The 25138-nt window shown below is 41.3% G+C and overlaps 1 protein-coding gene across 1 annotated transcript in view; it reads left to right on the top strand.

The window, feature by feature from the left end:
• The first annotated feature begins 3741 nt into the window (after positions 1-3741).
• Positions 3742-25138, top strand: part of CEP152 (centrosomal protein 152) — a 54409-nt gene continuing 33012 nt past the window's right edge. Inside the window, exons 1-8 of the mRNA XM_074966376.1 lie at positions 3742-3893; positions 9787-9925; positions 17043-17143; positions 17461-17527; positions 17749-18093; positions 19915-20083; positions 21193-21333; positions 23191-23330. Coding sequence (XP_074822477.1) covers positions 9833-9925; positions 17043-17143; positions 17461-17527; positions 17749-18093; positions 19915-20083; positions 21193-21333; positions 23191-23330 — 1056 coding nt within the window. The 5' untranslated portion in view covers positions 3742-3893; positions 9787-9832. The remainder of the gene's footprint in view (positions 3894-9786; positions 9926-17042; positions 17144-17460; positions 17528-17748; positions 18094-19914; positions 20084-21192; positions 21334-23190; positions 23331-25138) is intronic.

Here is a 25138-nt window from a genome sequence, read left to right as displayed (position 1 = left end):
GGAGAGAGGAGGTGGAAGTGGAACTGAAGGCCCTTGTGGGGACTTATCTAAGGGCTAGAGCTGGCCAAATAATGGATTTTTCAGTTTGCTGGAAATTCTGAAAAATCGAAACAAAGTTTTGTTTTGGGGTAGAAAAAATAACTACACAAATTCACAAATAGCTCTGGGTCAACCAAAACTGCATTTTCAGGGGAATAAATTACTTGTGAAAAATAATTAGCCCAGCTCTAGTAAGGGCATCCTTGCTTGGTTTTAAAATAAGCGATGCCTTTTGGCACAATCAACTGCACCCACCCCTTGCCAAATTCAATTCCATTATCCTGTGGTAAATGAGCTTCACTAAAAACAAGGAAATTCTGTGTCCTCCATTCAATACGAACATCTTATAGGATGTTACAGAGAGAGATCCTTGCTTCTTGAAAGAAAAAAGGCTCACATATAGGATAAAAGGTCTGGCAACTGAGGGCATTGTCTTCCATTGAAGGGAAAATCTGATTATTTGAAGAGCCATTTTTTAAGCAGTGTGAAATGACTTACCCTGTTTTTTCATCAGTTTCTAGGCCTGAAAAAGCTATAATCTTTCATCTTGTGTAATGTCATTAGAATATTAAGATCACATACGCACCTTGAAGCAAGGAGAAGCTTTGAAATGTCACTGTAGTTGATTGCCTTGATAACTGTCTGGCATGGGTCCTATTTTGTGCCTTCAGCACTGAAGACCTATGTTGTTTCTATTTGCTCACAGCAAAGGTTCTAATCTGTGGATCAAAGCCGCAAAGAGAGTCACTGAAGAGTTCTGTAGAGTTGCTGGCAAAGTGGTATCAGGTTCTGGATTGGTGCTCTGCACACTCTCCCTCTTAGCTAAAGCACCACCGTGTAACTTACTCAATACAAGTGCATTTAGCCGAAGGGAGAGAGAACACTTTGGCTGTTTGTCTGTGAAAGAGAACTGCAGTTGCTCTGCTCCCTCTTCAAAGTTGGAGGTGGGGAAGGGGAGAAGAGTGGAGCTCTTCTGCTCCCAGGAGGGAGGTAGAAAGCGAGAGTGTGTAGAACTCCACTTCTGCCAGAATTAATTGAAAGCCTCCCAAGACTTGAAAAACAAAGTGTTTGGGGTTGTGGGGCCACGGGAGAAGAGTTGTCTGAATTTGATATTGAGAACGACTGTCCTAGGACTTTCATTTTTCTTTTATGGACAGATGTATGCAGAAAATATCTAGCATGTGGGTATGGTATTTATAGCTTGACAAGAAATAGACTGAAACCGCCACCCTGAAATTGAACATCCCTAGCTTGTAGGAAAATTTGGCTTAGGGCCCAAACTTTATGGCTTGGGCTTCTCTTAGGTGTCACTGAAGCAAAATTGTGAGAGAAAAAAAGGGAAAAGAAGCTGGCTAAAATGTACATTGATAGAATAATCAAGTGATAGCTCAGAATCTGTTGCTGTGGAAGGGAGAAAATGGAACAATCCTGAAGATTACTGATACAACTCAGGTGCTGCTGTAACACACCCATATTCTATTGACAAAAGACATAATTTCTAGACTAAATCACTAGAACTCCAGTTAGTCTTCTCCAAAAAACAGAGAGGCCTCTATCATTTGTGTATTAATAAGTCCCTGACCCCCTCTGTGGGCTAGCTACTGCTTACAAAGTACATTATCCTATGCACAGTGGCAGAATTCTAGAAAGTTTTCCTGAAAACCATCTTAAAGCCTCTGAGAAAAGTCATTGGCAAGCATGCCTATGCAAGTCACTTCACCTTTCTGTGCCCATGGGGATATTACTTCGCAACTGAAGTTGTAAGAATTGGTTAATGTATGTAAAGCTCTATCTGTGCTAAGTATTATTAAGATATTACTAAGCCCCACTAGGAAGGACACCGATGTACTTAGGGAAGCCACATTGAAAATGCTGAGCATTTCAGTCCCTTTATCAAAGTGCATGCAGATTCCACTGAAATAACAGAAATTTCCTTGAACAGATTAAAATTTGTATTTGGATAATTTCAATAAATAAAATGTTATAACACACGCACACAAATATCTGTGTGCTCTTATCTGCCTCAATATGTCTCTATGAGGACTTCCAAAGTTTATATGATTTAATGCTGATCCAAGCAGTGGAATTATATGTTTATGGAAGATGTCAATGGGTCAAATTCTTTTTCTTAGCAGATGAGCAAATGATTCATACCTGGGAAGACCCTCTGTATTGTTAATTGTTATGCAAATATATGGTACAGGCAGTGCCTTTGGAGTTCTTTGAGCAGCAGAAAAGTTTGGCTTTTGACATGTGTTTCTGATTATAATCAATTCTTGAGGCAGAGTCATTCTCTGAAACTTGAGTAATGGTGATGGGCTGAAAGAGCTGAAAAAGGGGATTGCTCTGAATGTTGTTTTACCACTTCATCTAGTATATGTGTGTTAATAAAACCAACTACACTTAAAATATGCCCAGCAATTTGCACATTTGGGGAAGCAAATGTTCCCCCTCCCCCACAAGATTTTTGTACTTGCTCAAAATTTCATATGGCACCAGGGAGCCATGGTTTGACCATTCTTAAGCAGTGGATTTGTGCTAAATCAATATGATCGCTGCTGGAGCAGCCCAGAGTGTCCTTTTAGCTGCAACATCATAGGAATTTGACCCAGCCACCCCACAAAACAGAGGAAATTTCCATGAGTGGGATTGTGACCAGGCCCAAGGGATCAAAATACACTCAGATTTAGCTAGGTGCCCCTCTGTCCAGATAGAGGGGTAGCCAGACCAAATGGTGGGGTGACTTGGCACATGGGGAGTGTGTTCGAATGCAGAGAACTCCACTCAGAATGCAGCTCCTGGAAGCACTGGCACATACATTCTATGGATAAGAGAGAAGGGAGACTTTATGCCTAAGGGAGACTGTAGGTCCCTGCGGAAGGAAGAATGTAATGAGAGGGGACCAGGATATGGTCTCTGCAGGGGAAGGACTGGAATTTGGTTTCCTGCACCCAAAGTATCTGAATTGGTGCCACTTATTTTCAGGCTCGATATGCGTTGACTGATGTGTCCTCCACGGGGAAGCCAACCTGTAAGACTCCAGCCACCGCTACCATTCGGCAAAGGGGCAACATGGATATCTGAATCAGCTAGTGATATCAGTGAATGGGGAAATGTTACAATACAAGCATGTGATATGCAGCATCATTCATATGCCCCTCTCCCAAAGAGATTTATTAAGAAATCAAGCAATAATCAATTCAATAGTCAACCACAAGCTGCACTCAAACAGCTCATCTTAAAATCAGTTTCAGAACTCTCATCACATGGCATCTGTATGATGCCGGCACATTTCAGCCTCACATGGTCATGAGCTCCTGCTGTGATGTCATGTCTCGTTGCCATGTCAGGATGCCATCATGTTGCTATGGCACCGCCATGTTTTGTGGTGATGCATCACATGTTGCTTTCATAACCGTACATGGCAGACCCCGTGGTGTGTGCATGTCCCACGCCCCCCTCCTGTTAGGGTCCCTCCCAGCTGTAGGCCTGGGATGCACAGTGGGGACAAAAAGGGGGATAAGGGAGCGGCCAGCAGCAGAGGTCTGCTAAAACCCGCCCCTACCAGCCATTGGCTAAGATCCCCAGCCAATCAGCGAGCGGCAGCGCTTCCCGCGGCCTCCCGCGCCTGCTTTCAAACGGCAAACACTGGCGTTTGCGGCGCAACTGAACCTGAATGAGGAGGGACAAGTAAGTCCCGCCTCTAGAGCAGAGCCCGCTGGGGCGCAGAATAGCAGCTTGGTCGGTGGCTGGAGAATTCGGCTGTCACTCAAAAGGGGTTAGGCTGTGTCACGCGGAAGGCTAGCGGTGGGATTTGATGGAAAGCGAGTAACTGTAGCGTCCTGCGGCCTCTGGTAAGTATCGGTGCGGGCTCCGCGCTGCTCCTCTTCTGGAGACCTGCCGGGAGTGGGAGGCTCCCCCCCCCGGAGCGCGGGCCCTGCCTCTTCCCATCCCCCCTCACGGGGCGCGCGAGCCCCGTTCCCAAGCCCGCCCGGGGGGCTCGGTACGGTCCCTAGGTGGTGGCCACAGCGAGTGGGGCCTTGCCCCTCCCGGGGGCCGCCTCCTACCACCTTCTTCAGCGCTGGCGCTTCCGTGGGATGGGGAAGGATGAGGGGGACGGAGAGGGAGGCGCGACCGGGCAGCCAACTCCGCCCACGGGCTTGTCTCCTGTAGCCTTTCGGTCCCACCGTTCTGCTGCCGCGGGACCTTCTGGCAGCCCCCGCCCGAGGATGCGAGTGCCCCCGCTGTGCGGGGGGTGGCGGTGATCCTGCGAGTGACTCCCCCTCGCGTGGGCGGAGCCCAGAGTCAGTAGAGGGTGGGGATGGGGCGCGCCCACCGCCCTGTCGCAGGATCCCCGGCCGCTGGAATCTAAAGGCTTTTAAACTCCACTCCTGTTTGGGGCCAATGGCTAATGAAATACAGTCGTGACCTTGCAGCCAGTGGAGCGTGCCACTAATGGCTGCAGTGGATGTTTTCTCATTGCTGGGTAGTGAGAGCTGCTCTGGCAGAAGCAAAAGGGGTTCGCTCTACTGTAGTTGGTTTAAAAAAAGCAAACACTCAATTGTTCTTCAAAACAACTTCTGGGTACGATACTTTGAGTCTTTAAAAAAGAAGAAACTTGAAATCTGGCTCTGTTGTCACACTGGTTTATGAGCATCTTTCTAGCAAGTTAGAACAACAGCAAATTCCTATGAACTTTGCATCAGGAAGGAATCACCGCTGATCATCATCAAAAGAGTGATCTGATTATACACAAAGTACTGCAAAATTCACAAAATAAAGAAACTGAACAGCAAAGAACTTTCTGCTACCTTTCAGTTGTAGTCATCTTGGATGTGGTTTGTAACTATATAGTAGGTAAAAGAGATCTTCAGTTAGAAATGTATGCTGGGGATTTCAGAGGTCATCTATATGTCTCTGAAATTGAATATGTGGTGGGTGCCACCCCTAGGTCTCCTTGAAAATCCCAGCTGTAATTTTCAAGCTGCTGGTTTTTTTTCCTTAACTAGTACTGCCAACCCTGAAGTAGCTTTAGAAAAGGGAGGCTTGCCAATGGATCTGGTACTATGTGTATGATGAGATGCTGTTACTTTTGTGTTTGATTAAAAGATGAGTATCTCAAAAATGGATACTGTAATAAAAAACCAACCTTCCACACAAACTTCCTCGTGGCTAGACTTTACTAAAACTAGACAAGCCATTTACAACACACACTTTGCTTCTCTACAAAAGAAAAAGGACACTAAACTTTCTAAACTACTACATGCCACAAGGGGCCACAGCAATGGTTCCCTCAACCCACCCAGCAATATTGTTAACCTATCCAACTATACTCTGAGCCCAGCAGAAGCAGCTGTCCTATTTCGGGGCCTCTCCTTCTGCCCCTCCACCCCCATGAACATGATACAGTTCTGTGGTGACCTAGAATCCTATTTTCGACGTCTCCAACTCAAGGAATATTTCCAACATGCCTCTGAACAACATACTAATCCACAGAGACCTCCCTACCAACACTACAAAAAGAAGGATTCTAGGTGGACTCCTCCTGAAGGTCGAAACAGCAGACTGGACTTCTACATAGAGTGCTTCCGCTGACGTGCACGGGCTGAAATTGTGGAAAAGCAGCATCACTTGCCCCATAACCTCAGCCGTGCGGAACACAATGCCATCCACAGCCTCAGAAACAACTCTGACATCATAATCAAAAAGGCTGACAAAGGAGGTGCTGTTGTCATCATGAATAGGTCGGAATATGAACAAGAGGCTGCTCGGCAGCTCTCCAACACCACTTTCTACAAGCCATTACCCTCTGATCCCACTGAGAGTTACCAAAAGAAACTACAGCATTTGCTCAAGAAACTCCCTGAAAAAGCACAAGATCAAATCCGCACAGACACACCCCTGGAACCCCGACCTGGGATATTCTATCTACTACCCAAGATCCATAAACCTGGAAATCCTGGGCGCCCCATCATCTCAGGCATTGGCACCCTGACAGCAGGATTGTCTGGCTATGTAGACTCCCTCCTCAGGCCCTACGCTACCAGCACTCCCAGCTACCTTCGAGACACCACTGACTTCCTGAGGAAACTACAATCCATCGGTGAATTTCCTGATAACACCATCCTGGCCACTATGGATGTAGAAGCCCTCTACACCAACATTCCACACAAAAATGGACTACAAGCCATCAAGAACACTATCCCCGATAATGTCACGGCTAATCTGGTGGCTGAACTTTGTGACTTTGTCCTTACCCATAACTATTTTACATTTGGGGACAATGTATACCTTCACATCAGCGGCACTGCTATGGGTACTCGCATGGCCCCACAGTATGCCAACATTTTTATGGCTGACTTAGAACAACGCTTCCTCAGCTCTCGTCCCCTAACGTCCCTGCTCTACTTGCGCTATATTGATGACATCTTCATCATCTGGACCCATGGAAAAGAAGCCCTTGAGGAATTCCACCATGATTTCAACAATTTCCATCCCACCATCAACCTCAGCCTGGTCCAGTCCACACAAGAGATCCACTTCCTGGACACTACAGTGCTAATAAACAATGGTCACATAAACACCACCCTATACCGGAAACCTACTGACCGCTATTCCTACCTACATGCCTCCAGCTTTCACCCTGACCACACCACACGATCCATCGTCTACAGCCAAGCTCTGCGATACAACCGCATTTGCTCCAACCCCTCAGACAGAGACAAACACCTACAAGATCTCTCTCTCAAGCATTCTTACAACTACAATACCTACCTGCGGAAGTGAAGAAACAGATTGATAGAGCCAGAAGAGTTCCCAGAAGTCACCTACTACAGGACAGGCCTAACAAAGAAAATAACAGAACGCCACTAGCCGTCACCTTCAGCCCCCAACTAAAACCCTTCCAATGCATTATTAAGGATCTACAACCTATCCTGAAGGATGACCCAACGCTCTCACAAATCCTGGGAGACAGGCCAGTCCTTGCCTACAGACAGCCCCCCAACCTGAAGCAAATACTCACCAGCAACCACATACCACACAACAGAACCACTAACCCAGGAACCTATCCTTGCAACAAAGTCCGTTGCCGACTGTGCCCACATATCTATTCAGGGGACACCATCACAGGGCCTAATAACATCAGCCACGCTATCGGAGGCTCGTTCACCTGCACATCCACCAATGTGATCTATGCCATCATGTGCCAGCAATGCCTCTCTGCCATGTACATTGGTCAAACTGGACAGTCTCTACGTAAAAGAATAAATGGACACAAATCAGATGTCAAGAATTATAACATTCATAAACCCGTCGGAGAACACTTCAGTCTCTCTGGTCACGCGATTACAGACATGAAAGTTGTGATATTACAACAAAAAAACTTCAAATCCAGACTCCAGCGAGAAACTGTTGAACTGGAATTCATTTGCAAATTGGATACAATTAACTTAGGTTACCTTGCATAATGACTTAGCCACTCCCAGTCTCTATTCAAGCCTATTTCCCCTTGTTTTTTCCTAACACCCCCCCCCCCCCGATGTTCTTGTTAAACCCTGGATTTGTGCTGGAAATGGCCCAACTTGATTATCATACACATTGTAAGGAGAGTGATCACTTTAGATAAGCTATTGCCGGCAGGAGAGTGGGGTGGGGGGAGGTATTTTTTCATGCTTTGTGTGTATATAAAAAGATCTTTTACACTTTCCACAGTATGTATCCGATGAAGTGAGCTGTAGCTCACGAAAGCTTATGCTCAAATAAATTGGTTAGTCTCTAAGGTGCCACAAGTGCTCCTTTTCTTTTTGCAAATACAGACTAACACGGCTGTTACTCTGAAACCTAAAAGATGAGTGTGTGTGCACTCTGATTATGTGCACAGGACTTCAAAAAATACATGTATTTATGGTGAGTAGGTGCTAGCAAATTATGCAGGATTTGAGCTTGGACTGACCATCACAAACTTCACTACCTTTTGTTCTATGTCAGGGGTTCTCAAAGTGGGGGGTTGGGACCACTCAGGGGGTCCTGAGGTTATTACCTGGGAGGTCACAAGCTGTCACCTTCCAACCCAAACCTTGCTTTGCCTCCAGCATTTATGATGATGCTAAATGTATAAAAAAGTGATTTCAATTTATAAGGGGGGTCGAACTCAGAGGCTTGCTTTGTGAATGGGGTCACCAGTACAGAAGTTTGAGAACCACTGTTCTATGTGCAAGGTGTGCTTATTTGATCTTTTCTCTTCTAATATTTAAAAAAAAAAAAAAAAGCACGTACATATTAACGTAAATAAAACATCTCTACCAAAACACCATCCTGCACCCAGTTCTCCCTCTGCGAAGAGGGGGAGAGAGGAATTGAACCACACGTGACAGATGTTAGTCCTGTCATTTATGTATTGTTGGAAGCTGCCCAGATGCTATGGTGTGGAAGGTATTAGAACCTAAATGTAATACAATAGGCTTTTAGAGAAAAATATTGTTTTACACAGATTCACTTTCCTGAAATCAAGCTGAACTAATGCATTGCTGTCTTCTTAATTCTGAAGACTGCTTCAGGGCCTTATTTACTGCTTATTGCTTTTGTCAAGCTGTAGTAAAATGAAAACTGACCACCTGAAGAAGAGTGTGTAGCTCAAAAACTTGTCTCTCACCAACAGAAGTTGGTCCAATAAAAGATACTGTATTACCTCGCCCACTTTTTTTGGTCAATGTTACTACTACCAGCAGGGTTCTGAATAGCTGCATTGAAAACTGACAAGAATTGGATCAATTTCACTGCTGCTGCTTGGGAAAATTATCAGTAGATGCAGGTGCAAGAGCTATTTAGTAGAGATGATTTAAAAACAGGCTGAAGGGAGGAGTAGATGAGGACTGCTGCAACCAATAAGCTCAAGTAACCTTACGCATGTTTTGAAGGAAATTTTGGGATGGGTGCTATTTATGTTGTAGGAAATACTCAGATTAAGTATAAGTAGGCAAACACCTTTAAAGTAATTATTTACAAAACGTTATATTGTTGATTCCAATTGGATGTCATCTGCTTTTCTTAATTTGGGAATGACGTGTTTACTAAACCTGTTATTTGGGAGTGGGGTGGGAATAGCAACATGAACTACAATTATATCTCCAAAAAAGTAGAGGGGAGGCTAGGTGTAAAAGTGCTGTAAAAGCTGCTGTAATAGTTCTGGTATTGCCACTTACAGTTGATCAGAAAAGACTTAAATCCTAAACAGCTAATTAAGGCTTGTCAGAAGTCTTTAATTGACTGGGGACTTTTTTTGCTTCTATTATGGTTTGTATAGGTGCTCTGGCAGTAGCACACTTCCAGCATTTTTTACATCAGTTACATGAACTATAAAACAAACAAACCCAAAACCCCAGGACTAATAGAAGGTAGAATTTATCCGCTTATACTGAGTGAATACATACTAACTCCCTAGAGGCCCAAAGTTTTGAAATAATTCAGAACATAATTTATCTTAAGTAAACTGTTTGTTTTAATGTTCATGTAATGATTAAAGGTTAAACACTTTAACATCTAAATGTTATTTATTAAATGTTTTAATTGCTAAAACACAGAATTCTTAGAAATTAAAAAGTCTTGCTAATGCATTGAGATGCTACAGTGGAAGATCAAGTTAATGCACTGATAGTTGCAGTATTTGTTCTGAAGTAAACATTGTGTTGCATGTCCACTTGATTTTTGTTGTTGCTCATATGTAACTTTTTCTTCCTCCTCTGATAGGTTTTAAACAAGTTGGACAGCAAAAACTTTACCTTGTTAGAAAACAATGTCACTTGACTTTGACGGTGGAGCTCTGCAAACTCAACATGAAGAAGAAGAAGATGAATATGACCAGGAGGACTATGCAAGAGAGCAAGAGGTGAAAGCAAAGAAATGGCATAAATCTGAAGGCTTGTTTAACTCTTTTTCCTTTTCATTTCTTTTATCCACAGTTGTAATTATTCTGAAGGATTATAAATTTGAATTTTTTAATTCCCAAGGCTCTCATGAGAGCACAACATTCAATACTGCAGTGTGTTGTTTTTAAAAGAATTACTCCAAATCTCAAGAAGAGATGAGAGCCCACTTTTTAAAGAAGGAAGCTCACAACAGAGTGCAATATTTGTGAGAACTGCACACCTTCAATACATGATGAGACAAAGCTAAAGGCCTCCATCACCTGAGAACTGTGGTTATTTCTCAGCAACCTCTCCCCTGGTTAGGATTACTTACTTAAGAGGCTAAAGTTTTGGTTGGAGTTGGGGGAATATTTTCTACTCTGGGCACCAGCTTGATTGTGTGACACAAAATATGTTTTAATATTTTCATTTTGTAGTTGAGGCGCTCCCTTGTCTGATTATGCTGGATGCTTTCAAGGTGGCTAAAAACTGATTAATTTTTTATTTTTAAATCAAAATCATCAGACTGTTTTTAAATTTAAATACAGGTTTATATTAAAAAAAATTAAAAATTAAATTTGAAATTGACAATCTAAGTTGTAAATGTCTTATCTATTAAAATGATTTATATTAAATATAAAAAATATTAAGCAAATCTTTGCTGCCGGGTTTAAAAAAAAAAAGGCAGATCTTGAACTGGTGGAAGTTTAGGACTTGGATCCCACAGAGAGGAGTACAGTATAAATGTCTAGAAATCTCATTGCCCATGCACACACAGCACAGACAATAGCAATATAGCTTGCATACGGCGTCTAGAGAATCAGGGAATATTCTCTGATCCCTGTGCGGGTCTCTTGCTGTGTCATCCACTCCCTTTTGGGGTCCACTCTGCTATCTAAAGACAAGATGGGCTCTTGTGATACCTTATGAGGTATTACAAGCACTTGTGTGTGGACACTAATGACGTTTTATAGTAAATGCCAAATTCCCTAGCACAGACTGACCTTTACAGTTGCAACATTTCTGTAATAATACTATGATTACCACAACACTTTTCACAAGAATTAGGAGCACTAATTTCAGTATCCTAGCCAAACGTTCATTTAGGGAATTTAAATTTTACTGTCTTAGTTAAAAGTTACTTTCTATTTCTTTCTGGAAGCATCACCAGCTACTTTTAAAACAACGTTTAATGTTGTCAGGGGAGATAAGGTTATGGTGACATCACAATCTGCTTGAGTTTACTTTTGTGTCTCTTATGATCTCACTAGAAACAGCTGATGGGTTTTTAGTTCCTTTTATTTTATTTTATTTTTGGGGGGGTGGGGGGGGCTCTTGTTCTTGCTGAAGGCATGTTTCTTGACTTCCCAAGGTCAGTTGAAATGTGCCATTTAAAGATTGGTGTGTGTGTGTGGTTGGGTTATGAGAAGAGAATTTATGACAGCAGTTGTTATAGTTGTGTAGCAGTTGAACTATTCTCAAAGTTCATCTTTATCCTTTAATGAGAAGGGACGGCATCTGAGAGTGTTGGTCATACTTGTTTTGTGGTGTGGGGGAACTTCTTGCACCTGCAGACATTGAGGCAGTATTTGTCCCATGGTGAAATGTTCTCTACTTTATGTAAACATTGATAATAAAGAATAGACTTGATACACAAAAATTATTTTGCTTCTCTTTGTAGCGGTAGCTTCTATGCCACTCTCCTTGGATAACAATAGTGATAGCTCTTCACAGTGAGAGATGCTGTGTTCCTGAACTGAGAGAAGACATTCTGAGATCAACAAAGCAATTAATGTTCCATATACTTCAGTGGAGGGTGATCCTCTTTTTTTAAGAGGTCTCTATTATGATGTATGCTCTTGTATACTATGGCTAAGGTGTATTACCTGAAAGAACTCCTTGTGTGTCATTCTTTTTGTGTCAGCTTATGTTTGCTTCCACTGACTCTTAATTTTTGTTACTACTTGCTGTGTCTGCCTTAGAACTGCATATCTCTATGTGGCAAGAGGGTGCTTTGGTACCAGAGGGTTGAAGGCAGAGGTCAGAGTATTTGTAGTGTCTCACTACAAGTTTTATTACTTGGCCACTTTGCTGAGTGGAGCTTTCTTTAATGATCTGGAATTTCTCTGTACCCATGAGCTTTTGGAAGTTGACTGGTTACTGCTTCTTTCCTGAAACTGGGGACAGTTATGATCTTTACTTGTATGATATGGTGATCTGTCTAGGACTGGAAGCACCTATTGGACTGGAACTGTATATAAGGTCAGGTTTGTGGTATGAATGGCTGTGTGTAAGCTGGAAATCATCTGAGACAGAGAGAGCTGGTTTGGGGCCATTGTGTTAGAGGTGTTAGCAGTGAGATGTTGCAGACCTCCTTGACTGAGTCTTGGGTACTTTAGTACGGTTAGACAGCATTTCAGTCAGCTCTCTGAAGAAACCTCTTCTGGTTAAAGACTTATATGTTAGCAAGATACCCACATTGGTCTTATCTCCAAAACTGCAAATGTAACTAGGCGCATTTGAAAGACTCTGATTAGACTCTTGTATCTGAGGCCAGTTTGGAATAGAATGGCTACTTATTCATTTTAGTACACTGGAATCTGTGATGTACTCATTTAGCCTGAGGAAATGAGGGGAGCTACCATTGGGCCCATAGTGTTAGGCAACCAAATTCTGGTAAATCATATCCAGTTAAGGTGCTCACAGGTGATGAGATCATAAATGTGATGTGGTCTTGCATCGGTTAAGAGGAACTTAAGTTCTGGAATTGATCTGATCTGTGTGCGTATACATGTGCAATTGCTCTGGATTGGCTGTAGTATCCAATGAGACACTGCTTGCACTTCTTGTGGATGTTTCTTTCTAGATAAAACTTGCATTGGGAAGGAGCAGGATTGGGTTGAAGGTGATATTGGGGGGTGGGAGAAGTTGTGTTTTGGTTGTGGTAATCTATCAATACTGTTGTTACTTAGAGTGTGGCAGGTGTGTGTGGGATTCTCCAGGATGCTGCATTAGTGTTGTGATGTGGGAAGGGGCAGAGTTAGCAAAGCCTTCCTCATGAATAGTGTACAGAAGAGCTGCTGGTAGAAGACCTTTTCCTTGTATTGAGGCTATTTAGGGCTGTTTTCTTCTTGTGTTTGGTGTTTGCATCCTGAGAGCTTTCTGCTGCTGTAGATATTGACAGGGAAGGGTGATTGTGGTGATGTAGCCTCTGATCTAGACTGTTGAAATGTCTCTGTTGGTGTGAGGTCACACTAACCCAAAAGTTTCTTCCAGCACTTGCTGGTGAGCAGCTCCTCTACTGGAGCTGGGAGAAGAGGCTGTTGGAGAAATGGGACCCAGTCTTTTATAGGCCTGAAAAGATAAGCATAGTTTATTGGTTCCTTTCTGTTTTAACTCCAGATGCTCCAGAATTATTTCCTTCATTTCCCACTAGGTGTTAAGTATTTCTTATGATGCTTTGACATCTGTTTAATCTAGTTATTTAATGCCATAACATTTGTTTTATAAGCCCAGTTCTCTTTCCTTGTGCATTAGAGAACACGTCAACAAGAAAACTTGTAAATTTACCAAACCTAAGTAATTGCCCGTTTCTTCAGACATAGTTATAAGTGAGGGTCTTCCCATCCCCGTGAATGGCTTTGCTTATTCTAGGTTTGGGAAAACAGGACTTTTTAAAGGTAATTAGTATTATTTTCTGTGACTTTATTGCATGTGGAATGTGATTTTCTTCTACCTTAGGTGTCAACTGAGTATGGTGGTCCTCTCCCCCTATCAAAAAAAGGGTGTGGGGGGGCAAGGGGACACAAAGACATGGCACTTCTCATAACTGGGCATAAATCATGTCCTGACACCTCTTTTTAACAAGTTTTGTGGAGTAAGCTTAAAAAACCAATACTTCTAACAAAAAATATACCTCCCTGCCCTGCTAAGATTACTTACCGTCCTGAGTATCTTGTTAAGTCACATGCTCTGTCTAGCATATGTGGTAGGTAAAATGGAAAAAGGCAGCTGCTCTCTTTTTCAGTGCAGCAAACAAGGGTAGACTCTCAAAACTTTGGGCAGTCATTTTTGTCACAAAGAGTCCCAGTCTGTATTAGAACCAGGCTCACAAGGAGACAAACAACCTTTCTATTTTTACCTGCTTTCTTTTGCTCTATAAAGTCATCTTTATCTTTGAGTGATTTTTGTCTTGAGGCAGGTCCATTATTAACATCAAATTACTGCTCTTGCTGCTCCCACTGCCATGCTACACGGCCTCAGCCTACTTGGAGTCCCATGACTTTCTAATTTATAAGAGTTACCAGAGATCCTCATTGTACTAACTCTTGATGGGTGCTCAGCTTTCTGCTGCAGGCTATCAGTATACTAGATCATACGCTCACTGCGCTTCAGTTCCTTCTGCTGGACTTCAAGTCCCCACCCCAAGGTGAGGCCAGCAAAATTGTAGTAGTACTTCCCAGTTGTAGTTAAGGAAAAGGAAAGTCCTGCTACTTTTAATGTTGCTGCTTTCCGTTTCTGATCTCCTGTTGGAAACAATAAAGCTAGAGAAATATCTGAAGTCCAGCAAGGTTTTGAAAAGAAGTAAAAGTTTGTCCTTTCAGTCTGAATACAGGAGAACTCTGCAGAAGGCATCTCTTCTCTCTTCCTTTTCTTTGGTATTTTGCTGTAGGCTTCAGAATTATTACTTATAATTTTACATTGTAGTCTCTCAGATTGAAAGACTAAAAGGTGTTTGATTCATATAACTAGTCCATAGCATTGTTGAACGTCTGGAAACAAGCAAAGGTTTAAGTGATGAGGTAGTGGTGTTTAGAAAGATGTTTTCCTTCACTTCCAGCCTTCCTCTTTATATATGTGAAGTCTTAGGAAGCAGCTGAGTATGTTAATGATTTTTTTAAAACAGAGATTTAAATTTGGGAGAGTTTGATCTGAAATGTTCGGGGGGGGGGAGGTTATACTAATTTTATCTTTTGTCATAGTAGTAACTGCTACTCTGAGATAGTGTCTTTTTTTTTTTTTTTTTTTTTTTTTTTTGGTACTTCATGTATAGAAGCTGATGTTTCTGCTCTAATTAACAAGTATGTGTAGACTTTGCTAGTTTAGAGAAGAACAAAGTTCGGGTGCAGGCACTAGATGCAATAACTGATTATATATTATGTAGCTTTCTAGTATCCTTTTGAGAAAAAGAAAATGTACTGCCCAGATCTACCAATTGAGGGTCAATATATGGCTATATACAGAAACCTTTCTGAAGGTTTGGAAGAACAGGTACATTCTATACAGGATTCCTTACTCCAAGTAAGTACAGAAGATTATTTTTTTTATTTATTTATTTAGAATTAATTTATGTGGGCAAAGGGAACGACTAAATATGGGAAAGTCAGGGTAGACTGCTTTGGGGAAGATAACATAGCAGTGAATATTTTAAAATGCTTTTTTGTGCCTTTCTCCTAAAAACTTAGAGGTGATTTAGTTTGTTGAAGCTAAATCACATGCCAAATGAGATCTCAGGATTTTTTTTTTTTTTAAAAGACATACTGTTTAGAGGAGTGCCGTCTTTTTATACTATATTATTTCAGTTATTGCACTGACTGCAGCAGTATAAACAACTCCTTCCTCAGGGGAGAGTTGAGAGGCTTAGTTAATGTTTGTACAGTACTTTGGAAGTGTAAAACACAATATAAGTATTTATTCTAATTTTTTAGCTGACAGTCATTCTTGGTTTGACTGGTGTCTATTTACATATAGAATAAATTATAACCTCCCCATGCCCTAAACTAAACAGTCAACTTTCTAAATAAAATAGCCTTGACTTGTGAATAAACAGCATGCATGGCATACTCTGGCTACTGCACCTTCCAGCTGTAGTCTGGGGAGCAATAACTGCCTTTGACAAGCAACTGCAACTCTTGGGCCCATGTCAGCGATGCTCTTCTAAACACACAGGAATAACCCTTTTTTGACTCTCATAAGAGATGTTATCCAGAAATAAGGATAAATCTCTTTTTCCTAAAGTTGACCTTATGTGCCAGTATGTACAATTTATACACAGGTATTTTCCCAGATATATTGTGTACCTAGCCCGCCACTGTTCTATCAGCAGCCTCTACCCGGTGGAGGAGATCGTATACTTGACCTTCAAGATTAGTTATGGCCAGTAAAATTCCTGGCCAATATTTTGAAGGACATTTTTGTTGCTGTACTAGCTTCCTCCCTGGCTGAATACGTCGACAAGTCTTCCATCTAACTGATGGTTTCTCACCAGCAGTCAGCTCACCTTGAAATCTGTTTTGTGAAATAGAGGCTCTGAGGCTGAGTGTACTCTGGTAAACTGCGTATTAGGTGGGGAAAGTGACACATTTACATGTTACAATTTTGATTTCATTGTATATTCTTGAGATACAGTAACTGAAAACATTAATCATCACCACTTTTATTCTCCTTCTGGGCTGCCACTAGGGCAAGGGCAACACAACTTTCTCTTTTTCTTTGAGCGTGTTGGATTTTCTCAGTTAGGGCCTGACTACCCTGCCCCCTGTTCTACTTGAACATCTTTGAATACTGCAGTACTCTGATCTCCTGTATATACTAGCATTGGGTGGAACACTCTGTAATCAGCACGCCACTCTATATGCTTCGTAGCTGCAAGTGAAGGACTGCTAAATCCTCCCCTATTATCAGCTAACTAATCCTGCTAAGGTAGCAGCATCCAAGGAGTGCACCTTAGCATGGAGGAAGAGGTTCCAGCAAGTTAGCCCTCCAGAAAGAGGCTCTGTTCTGTGACACTCGATCCAATGACTCTTCAGCACAAGTCACTTACTGCAAGTACCTGCCAGAGAAATCACTAGGGTAGTAACTCCACCAACAAATAAGCATCCTTAACTTAACTGTGTCCCTGAGTTGCCATGGTAGCCCTGTTGTAACTGGTGTCTTCTCAATGGAGGGAAAATTGTGTTTCACATGTGTTTGATATTTCCTCAGTCTCTAAGATGTGTATGACTTTTTTAGTTTAAGCATATGTTTTCAAAAAAGCATGAGTAAATTGTACTGTATTAATGTTTGCATAGGTAACATGTATTATTTGTCTGATTTCAGTTGCAACAACTATTAACAGACCTTCCCCATGACATGCTGGATGACAGTGGAGACCAGCTCTCTAATTACTCTGATTGTAGCATACAAGAGGATGCAGAGCAGTAAGAAAGTTAATTTTTCTTGGTAGTCATTTTGCATGCGTTAAGAAAGTGTAGTGAAGCTGAAGCTCTATCTATGGGCAGATGGTGTACAAACAACTTTAGCTTAACTTTTATGAACAATGGGAATATACCACAACTTTAATTAGGCCTTAGGTTCCACAATAGATGGAGTAGATGCTAAATAGTTTAATCTAGTTCTCTTTCTGAGAACATGTACCTAACACACACACACACACACACACACACACACACACACACACACACACACACACTATAGTTACTAATGTTTCATGAATATTTTCTTTCTCTCTATATAGAGCACATGAACCCTGGGAGCATGAGGCCAGGTGGAATGATCATCTGCTGATAGCTAATCCCCAAAGTGTAAGTCCCTGACAAAATTGTGACCCAATAATAGGGTCTTCTCATTCAGAATAACTTGTTTTTTATCTAGTAATTTATAGGGTACAATATTAATTTATATGGTCCTTTACAAACAAATAGTAATGCACGTTACCTACCCTGACAAGCTTGTAATCAAAGAGGAAAAACAGGAGACAACAGTTCAGGTAAGGAAGAATATCAAATCTCTAATCTGTTCACAGGGCTATGAACAGGGACAGAATTTGTATCCTGAACAGTTCCAGAATGACCAAGGAAATAATCATGGTGAAACACATGCCAGTAATTGGACTGATCAGCACAATGCAGACAAGGAAAGATGCATTTACGAAATTAAAGAGGACTACTCTGATAGACAGAGTGAAGAGGATTCTGATGATGTGTATCTCGGCAGAGATGGGTATAAAGCACCAAGTCATTGCCAACAGAACAATGTATATCATCTCCCAGAAAATTTTAGGCCATACACAAATGGTCATACACAGGAATTAAATAACCAACAAAACAAAATAGTAAAGTTTCCAGATGCTCCGAAGGAACATCTGAAGGTATTTAAAATATTGATGTATTTCTTTATCTTGTGTGTAAGTATTTTAATGATTTAAGTGTTGACGCTAGAGTATCATTTTAGCTGCTTTCAGTTTAGAAGATCTGGATTTAGTGCGAAGTATTACATTTAGAGGAAAAAAATCAAATGGACAGACACAAAATGGGGAATAACTGGGGAATACTGCTGAAAAGAATCTGGGGGTTATAGTGGATCACAAATGGAAGATGAGCCAATAACGTGATGCAGTTGTGAAAAAGGCTAATATTATGGGGTATTAACAGAAGAGTTGTATCTAAAACATGGGAGGTAATTGTTCTGCTTTACTCTGCACTGGTGAGGCCTCCGCTGGAGTACTATGTCCAATTCTGGCTAGCATACTTTGGAAAAGATGTGGATAAACTGGGGAGAGTCCAGAGGAGAGCAACAAAAATGGTAAAAGGATTAGAAAACCTGACCTAAGAGGAAAGGTTTTAAAAAAAACAAACAAACAAAAAAAAACTGGTTTCAGAGTAACAGCCGTGTTAGTCTGTATTCGCAAAAGGAAAAGGAGTACTTGTGGCACCTTAGAGACTAACCAATTTATTAACAAATAAATTAACCAATTTAAATAAATAAATTGGTTAGTCTCTAAGGTGCCACAAGTACTCCTTTTCTTTTTTTTTAAAAAAAAACTGGGTATGTTTCGTCTTGAGAAAAGAAGACTGAGTGGGGGGGGCGCGATGTATACAGTATAGTTGTAACCGGGTCAGTCCCAGAATATTAGAGAGACAAGGTAGGTGAGGTAATATATTTTATTGGACCAGCTTCTGTTGGTGAGAGAGAGGTCTTCAAATATGTTAAGGGCTGTTATAAAGAGGACAGTGATCAATTGTCCTCCATGTCCACTGAAGATAGGACAAGATGTAATGGACTTAATCTGTAGCAAGGGAGATTTAGGTTAGATATGGGGAAAAACTTTCTAACTGTAAGGATAGGTTTTAGAGTGGTTTTTAACTATAAGGATCGTTAACCTCCCTTGGTAACCTATTCCATTACTTATTGAATCTTCATCGTTGGAGGTTTTTAAAAACAGATTAAACAAATGTGTGTCGAGGTGGTCTAGGTATACTTAGTTCTGCCTCGGTGCAATGGGATGGACTAGATCAGTGGTCCCCAACCTTGCTTGTGGGAATAGCATATTGCTATTTCCAGAAGACTGTGAAATGCCGAAATCCGCCGAAATGCCGCCGTTTGGAAGCAGCAGCGGCAAGAAGCGTTGCTGCCAAGAAACGGCAATGCTTCTCAGCGGCGGGGTGTCCTGTGGGCGCATAAAAATGCCCCAGCAGGTGCCATGGCGCCCGCGGGCACTGCGTTGGGAACCCCCGGACTAGATGGTTTCTTGAGGTCCCTTCCAGTCTACGTTTCTTTGATTCTATCTCCAGTTGTTACAACATGATATGCTTCTGCAATCAGTTTATCATATTAAAGTAACTCAAAGTTAACTAGTTGAACTTTCAAGCATAAAAATATAGTGTTTGGTTTTATTTATAGAATAATTAGCAAAAAGTGGTACTAGATGTGTTTTCATATTGACTGTGTAAACTTTGCCAATAAGGCCCCATTCAACAAAGCACTAAAGCATGTGTGTAGTCCTGATTTCAGTGGGACAACACACACATATTAAGTGCTTTGCTGGATTGGAGTCTAAATAATGAGCCTCTGCAACTTGTTTTTTTTTTTAAATACCAAACCTTGTAAATCCACAAAGGGAAATACTTTTGCTGTGCAAGATGAGGGTAGGTTTAAAACAGTTGTCCTTACTTTTAATCTGTCACAACAGCAATTTGGTGCATCTGAAGTTGCTAACGGCCAAGCTGTGGAATCTTACAAAGTGACGTATAAACCATATCAAAATGCCATTCAGCAAAAAATCCCAATAACCCAAGATGCAACAAGAAGAAATGAAGTGCTTGAAGAGCTGCAACGGGAGTTTTTGGGTACTGAGGAGAGTAAGTGTTATCTAGTTCAAGCTTTGATAAGTGTCCTGGGGTGAAATCCTGGTCCCTCTGAAGACTTCAATGGAGCCAGGATTTTTTCTTAGGCTTTGTTAAACAAAGGAAAAATACAGCAATACCTTGGATGTGTCCTAACCTCTAAATTTTTATCAAGCGATAGCTCATTGAGGTGGTACTAGTTGCTTCCTATTACAATGAAAATAAGAATAAACCATTTCTTTTGATCAGTATATTCAGTTTTAAATGCTTCATAATATTCACTGTAGGCCAGTAGGATTTTGCCTGAGTAAAGGCTGAATTCTTTTATTTTGCTGATTGCATTGGGAGGAGCTAAGGCCTGATCTGTACTTGAAACTTAGGTTGACATCCTGCTCAAGGATGTGAAAAATCCACACCCCTAAGTACTGTGGCTATGCTGACCTAACCCCCAATGCAGACACAAGTAGGTCAACGGAAGAATGCTTCAGTTTACCTAGTTACTGTTGCTGGGGAAGATGGTGTTCCTACAGTGATGGGAAAAACCACTTTCATCATTGTAGTCTGTGTCTACACTATGGGGATACAGCAGCATAGCTACAGTACTGTAGCTATGCAGCTGTAGCGCTCGTAGTGTAGATGTGGCCTAATGGTGCTCAGCATCTGTTTGGAGTCACCCTGCTGCTTACAAGACTGGGCCTTGAATGGTTCGCCGCCTTGTCCAATAAATGTTTATAATGTCAAATCTGTAGGCTTAGTGGAGAAATGTCAAAAGTCTCTAGATGACTAGGAATGGAACTCTGAGAATTTACAGTAAGTACGCTAATGTTAACACTCCGTTAGTTGGTGACAGTTGTGTGGAGTTTTAGCTGACATTGTAATTCAGGCCTAATGGTGGGACTGTGAGCTGGTGCACTTTATTTAGTAAGCAAGTTGTATAATTTTTCTCTGTTTTGGAGTTACATTTTGTGCACCAACAATGAATTTGGCACTGTTCAGAAGGTAGATGGTTCCTGCCCCAAAGACCTTATAATCTATTTCAGACTAGTTAGTTGTACTGTAAGAATGTTATGCACTCTTCAGAAGCTAGCTTGTTAGAAAGTTAGTTATATTTTAAACTTCGACAGATTCTGCGGACAATATGCAGATTCTTCAACTTCAGGTTCTTAATAAAGCAAGAGAGAGACAACTGGAAGAACTTACTGAAAAGATGGAAAAGAGTGCACAGCAGATTAGGTATCTGAATCATCAGCTTGCAATGGTCAAAGGTAAAACAAAAGTTTATATGGACCTTTAATTTCTAGAATTTACTGAGATCTAACAACTTTTAATGTGCTTATCAATTTCTGTTTAACACACTCCAACATACATTGATTGTACCTGCAAACTTGATTTGGGTTCAGAGTCTGAGCCTGATTCCCCACCCCTTCCCCACCCTCTTTGCACCTTTTATAGTCATTTACACAATGGGGGTGTAAAAACACTATCAGTGGTCCAAACAATTGAAGAATTCTATTTTGCTGGCATTTTAAATCCCCTGTGTACTCACTCAAAACAGGTGTAACGCTGCAGAGACTTGGCCCCTTGTGTATAGCTGAAGGCTTACAGTTACACTGAAACTTTTTTCACTCTTTTTAGTACTTTTTAAAATAATATAGGAATGGCCACATTAGATCAGAGCAGTGATCTCCGACAGTGGCCAATACCAGCTATTTCAGAGGAAAGTGCAAGAAACCCAATAAATGGATGACTAAAGAAAAAGAGAAATTCAGTAAACAAGAGCCAAATTCAAATAAAATACTGCTGTACTTTTTCATCTGTTTGACACACATTACCCACCATGTCTAATCTCTATGATTATTAAATAAATTAGACTACACTAATCTGGATCCCAATTCTAAAATATTGGCTTATTATTGATCTACTTAAATAGCCCCCGTCATTTTAATAATAGTAGAGCCCGGGGGCGGGGGGGAAGGAAGGGTATGTGTAGAAAGGAAGAGAGAATCATCTCTTTCCTGCTAAATTGCTGCTTTTGTAGTACCTTTACTTTCAGCTGGATAGTAACCAAGTGCTTCCTCTAGATCTGTTAGTACACCTGCTGGTTCCAAAGAGATCTGTTAACTTGGGTGCAGTGAGCAATGATTGCTGAACTACTTGTGCCCATTATTACTATATTAAGGTCTTGAGTCGGGAAGGTGTTCTGTTCAGGACCATTCTTAACTTTAAGCGCTTTCCCAAATTGGGGCCTAACGCAATACCTCTTTGGTTTTTTTTTTTTTTATTTAACTTTTAAACTTATATTTATAGCCCTAGAGTGAAATTCTTTAAACTTCATGGTGATATCTAATGTGAGCATCCTGGAGAGAATGGATGCAGTATTACCCAAAGGCTTCCATCAGGATCTGGAGCTGCACTATGCTAGATCCTGTAGAAGCATACAGGACAATGTGGTCCCTGCCCTAGAGAGTCCAAACAATCTAAAAATAAAAAACTGGACGAAGGGTAAGAGACAGAGACACAACCGAGACAGTGTTCAGTGATGATGGGTACACACTTTGTTGTCTTAATTTCTTTGTGTGGGGGCAGGAGTGAGGTAAGGGGGAATTGTAGCAAGGTGGGAGGGAAAGAAAGAAGAGAGGAGTTTGGGTAGGGAGGGGGAAAGGGTGGGAAGAAAGTTTGGCAAAAAAAGCAAGCAGCAGACAGAAAATAATGGCCAAAGTTCAAAAAGAAACCAGTCTGCTGACATCCTTGGTTGTCTCTTGGCAAGTCACTGTTGTTCATCTTCTGGGAGGTCCTATTTTGTTTCCTCCATCCCATCCCCTGCCGCATGCAATGGTGCTGGTTGCTTGTGCAAGTAGAGTGGTGTTTCTTTATAGTAGGATGTTGAGGGTGCAGGGGGTCCTGGCTGGGCCTCTCCCTGTCCCTCTGCTGGTCTGGTTGTTGCTGGCTGTACTCTTGGAGAGTCTGCTCTGCTTCCTCCAACCCATTAGGTTGAAGGAGGAGGCCCACTAAGGTGTTATACTCCCAGACCCAGGTGCCAAATGAAAATTCCTCCAAAAAGACTTGTTGCAGAACTCCTCTCATAGCTCCCGGGATGCTTAAATATTTATTTCTCTTGTAAGATGAAAAAGATGGCTTGGCACTCAGCCTCCAGGAATCCCAGAAACTGTATCAAAATGGAAAAGAACGGGAGGTACATCTTGAAGGTCAAATTAAAACACTTGAAACCCAAATTCAAACTCTTACTGCCAACGAGGAGCAGGTACTGTAACTGTTATCTGTAACTGTGGGAAATTTCTGTAGTTGTACTTACGATGCAAAAGTGAATCTTAAGTTTAACAAAGATTTAATATATTCTTATGGACATGCTGGCAGGATTATTTAAGACCCAGAGTATATGACTAATGAGTTGGAACTTCTAGCGTAAAAATTATAGATTATAATCTATTATCCAGACTGGAATTAGCAAAATTTCCCCACTCTTATCAACTGTTGACACAAAGGCCCTAGTCAGAAAGGTAAATATGACCTCACTAATTTACATAGTTATTTATTCTGTAGTTTTGTAATTGCAATCTGGAAGTATAAAATCCATAGTTTCTCAGATGTCTTGGTTCTTCTGGTGATACATCATTTACTTCGAATATCCAAAGTCGTCCTATCTGCGAACGCTGCCTATTTATTTTTATATATATATATGTGTTGCAGTGGCTAAGATGGAGTGTTACTCTTTAACTGCTGCATGTTCAAGATGAAGCTTCTATAATGAAAAAAATATTAACATCTTGTTTTCAGATCACCAATATTCTTGGTCTTAAATGAGTCACATTAGCTGATGGGAGTCAGACCTCAATGAAAAAACTATTTTGATTTATCAGAACCTTTTAAAAAAAAATGTCAATAGCAGCTCTTATAAGGATTCATTAGAGCACTTTGTTTTTGTTTTTGTTTTTTTCCCCTCTGGCATACCTCTCTGGATGCTTTACAAGGCCTTCTCTGTTACTGCTCTGTCTCCATGACTCAAAACAGGATGTTTTTTACTTTCCCAAAGGTAAATACATTGGAAATTCTGAATTTTGTACTGGTTGTGATGCACTTGGATATCATTAACCAGATTGTAATGGTCTTTAAGTGCCTCCCAGCTATTGAAGTGGGAGGAACATTGCTGTGATTTGGGTCATAAAAAAGTTTACAGATAATCTAGTGAGATTTATTTTATTTTTTGTGTGTGGCATATGTCTACTACCTGATAGAACATACGCAAAGCCTGAGGATTTCACAACTCCTCAACGTCAAAAGTGACTAAAGAATGGTTTTAGGAGGTATAGCAACTTTCTTACATATCATATGATGCTAGTTTCCTTTTCCTCCACTTATTTCGTGTCATCCAATCCAGGAACAAGAGTGTAACAATCTACTCATAAACTAAAGTCATTTATTTTAGTTCAGTTTTGGTGGATGGTGGGTAGAAGCAACTTAAGTGGAATGTAGCCCAAGCTTTCTAAAAGGACAGGAGTTTTCCCTGATGCTCCTATCCCTTAAGAAAGTGAACTGTTCAGATACTTCTAGACCAAATAAGTCATTGACAAGTCACTTGAAAGCTTGAAGTTGGCTTCCAATTTACTCCTTTTTGGTGGAGGGATTTGCTTAAACATAAGTGGTCAAATCCTACACAAGGCAAAACTGATTGGCTAAATGGATATGTCATCACTGTACCATGCAGAGCCTGGCTAAGGGATGGAGATGAGGTGGCTTGCACCCTAAGTCCCCCATAATGCTAAAGCTTCTGGGGCTGTTGATCCCACAATACAGTTAGGACAGCCTTCAGAGGTACCCTATCTTCCCCCAGCCTTGCGGCAAGGGCAGGAAATAAACAGGGAACAGGACTTTCCTGGTCATGTCCTTTTTCTGCTGTTGGAAAGTCCCCTTCTTCCCAGAGCACAATCAAGAAAGCCCCCTTCGTTGAGGGCTCTTGTGTAGGGATACAGAAGGCCCCCTGCATTGGAGGTATTCCTTTGGAGGGCTCTTATAGTTGCATTGCTTCCCTATTGCTCTGACATACTTGGTGTA

The sequence above is a fragment of the Natator depressus genome, chromosome 10, assembly GCF_965152275.1.
Source record: "Natator depressus isolate rNatDep1 chromosome 10, rNatDep2.hap1, whole genome shotgun sequence".
Taxonomy (NCBI): domain Eukaryota; kingdom Metazoa; phylum Chordata; order Testudines; family Cheloniidae; genus Natator; species Natator depressus.
This window is presented reverse-complemented; position numbering and strand designations above follow the sequence as displayed.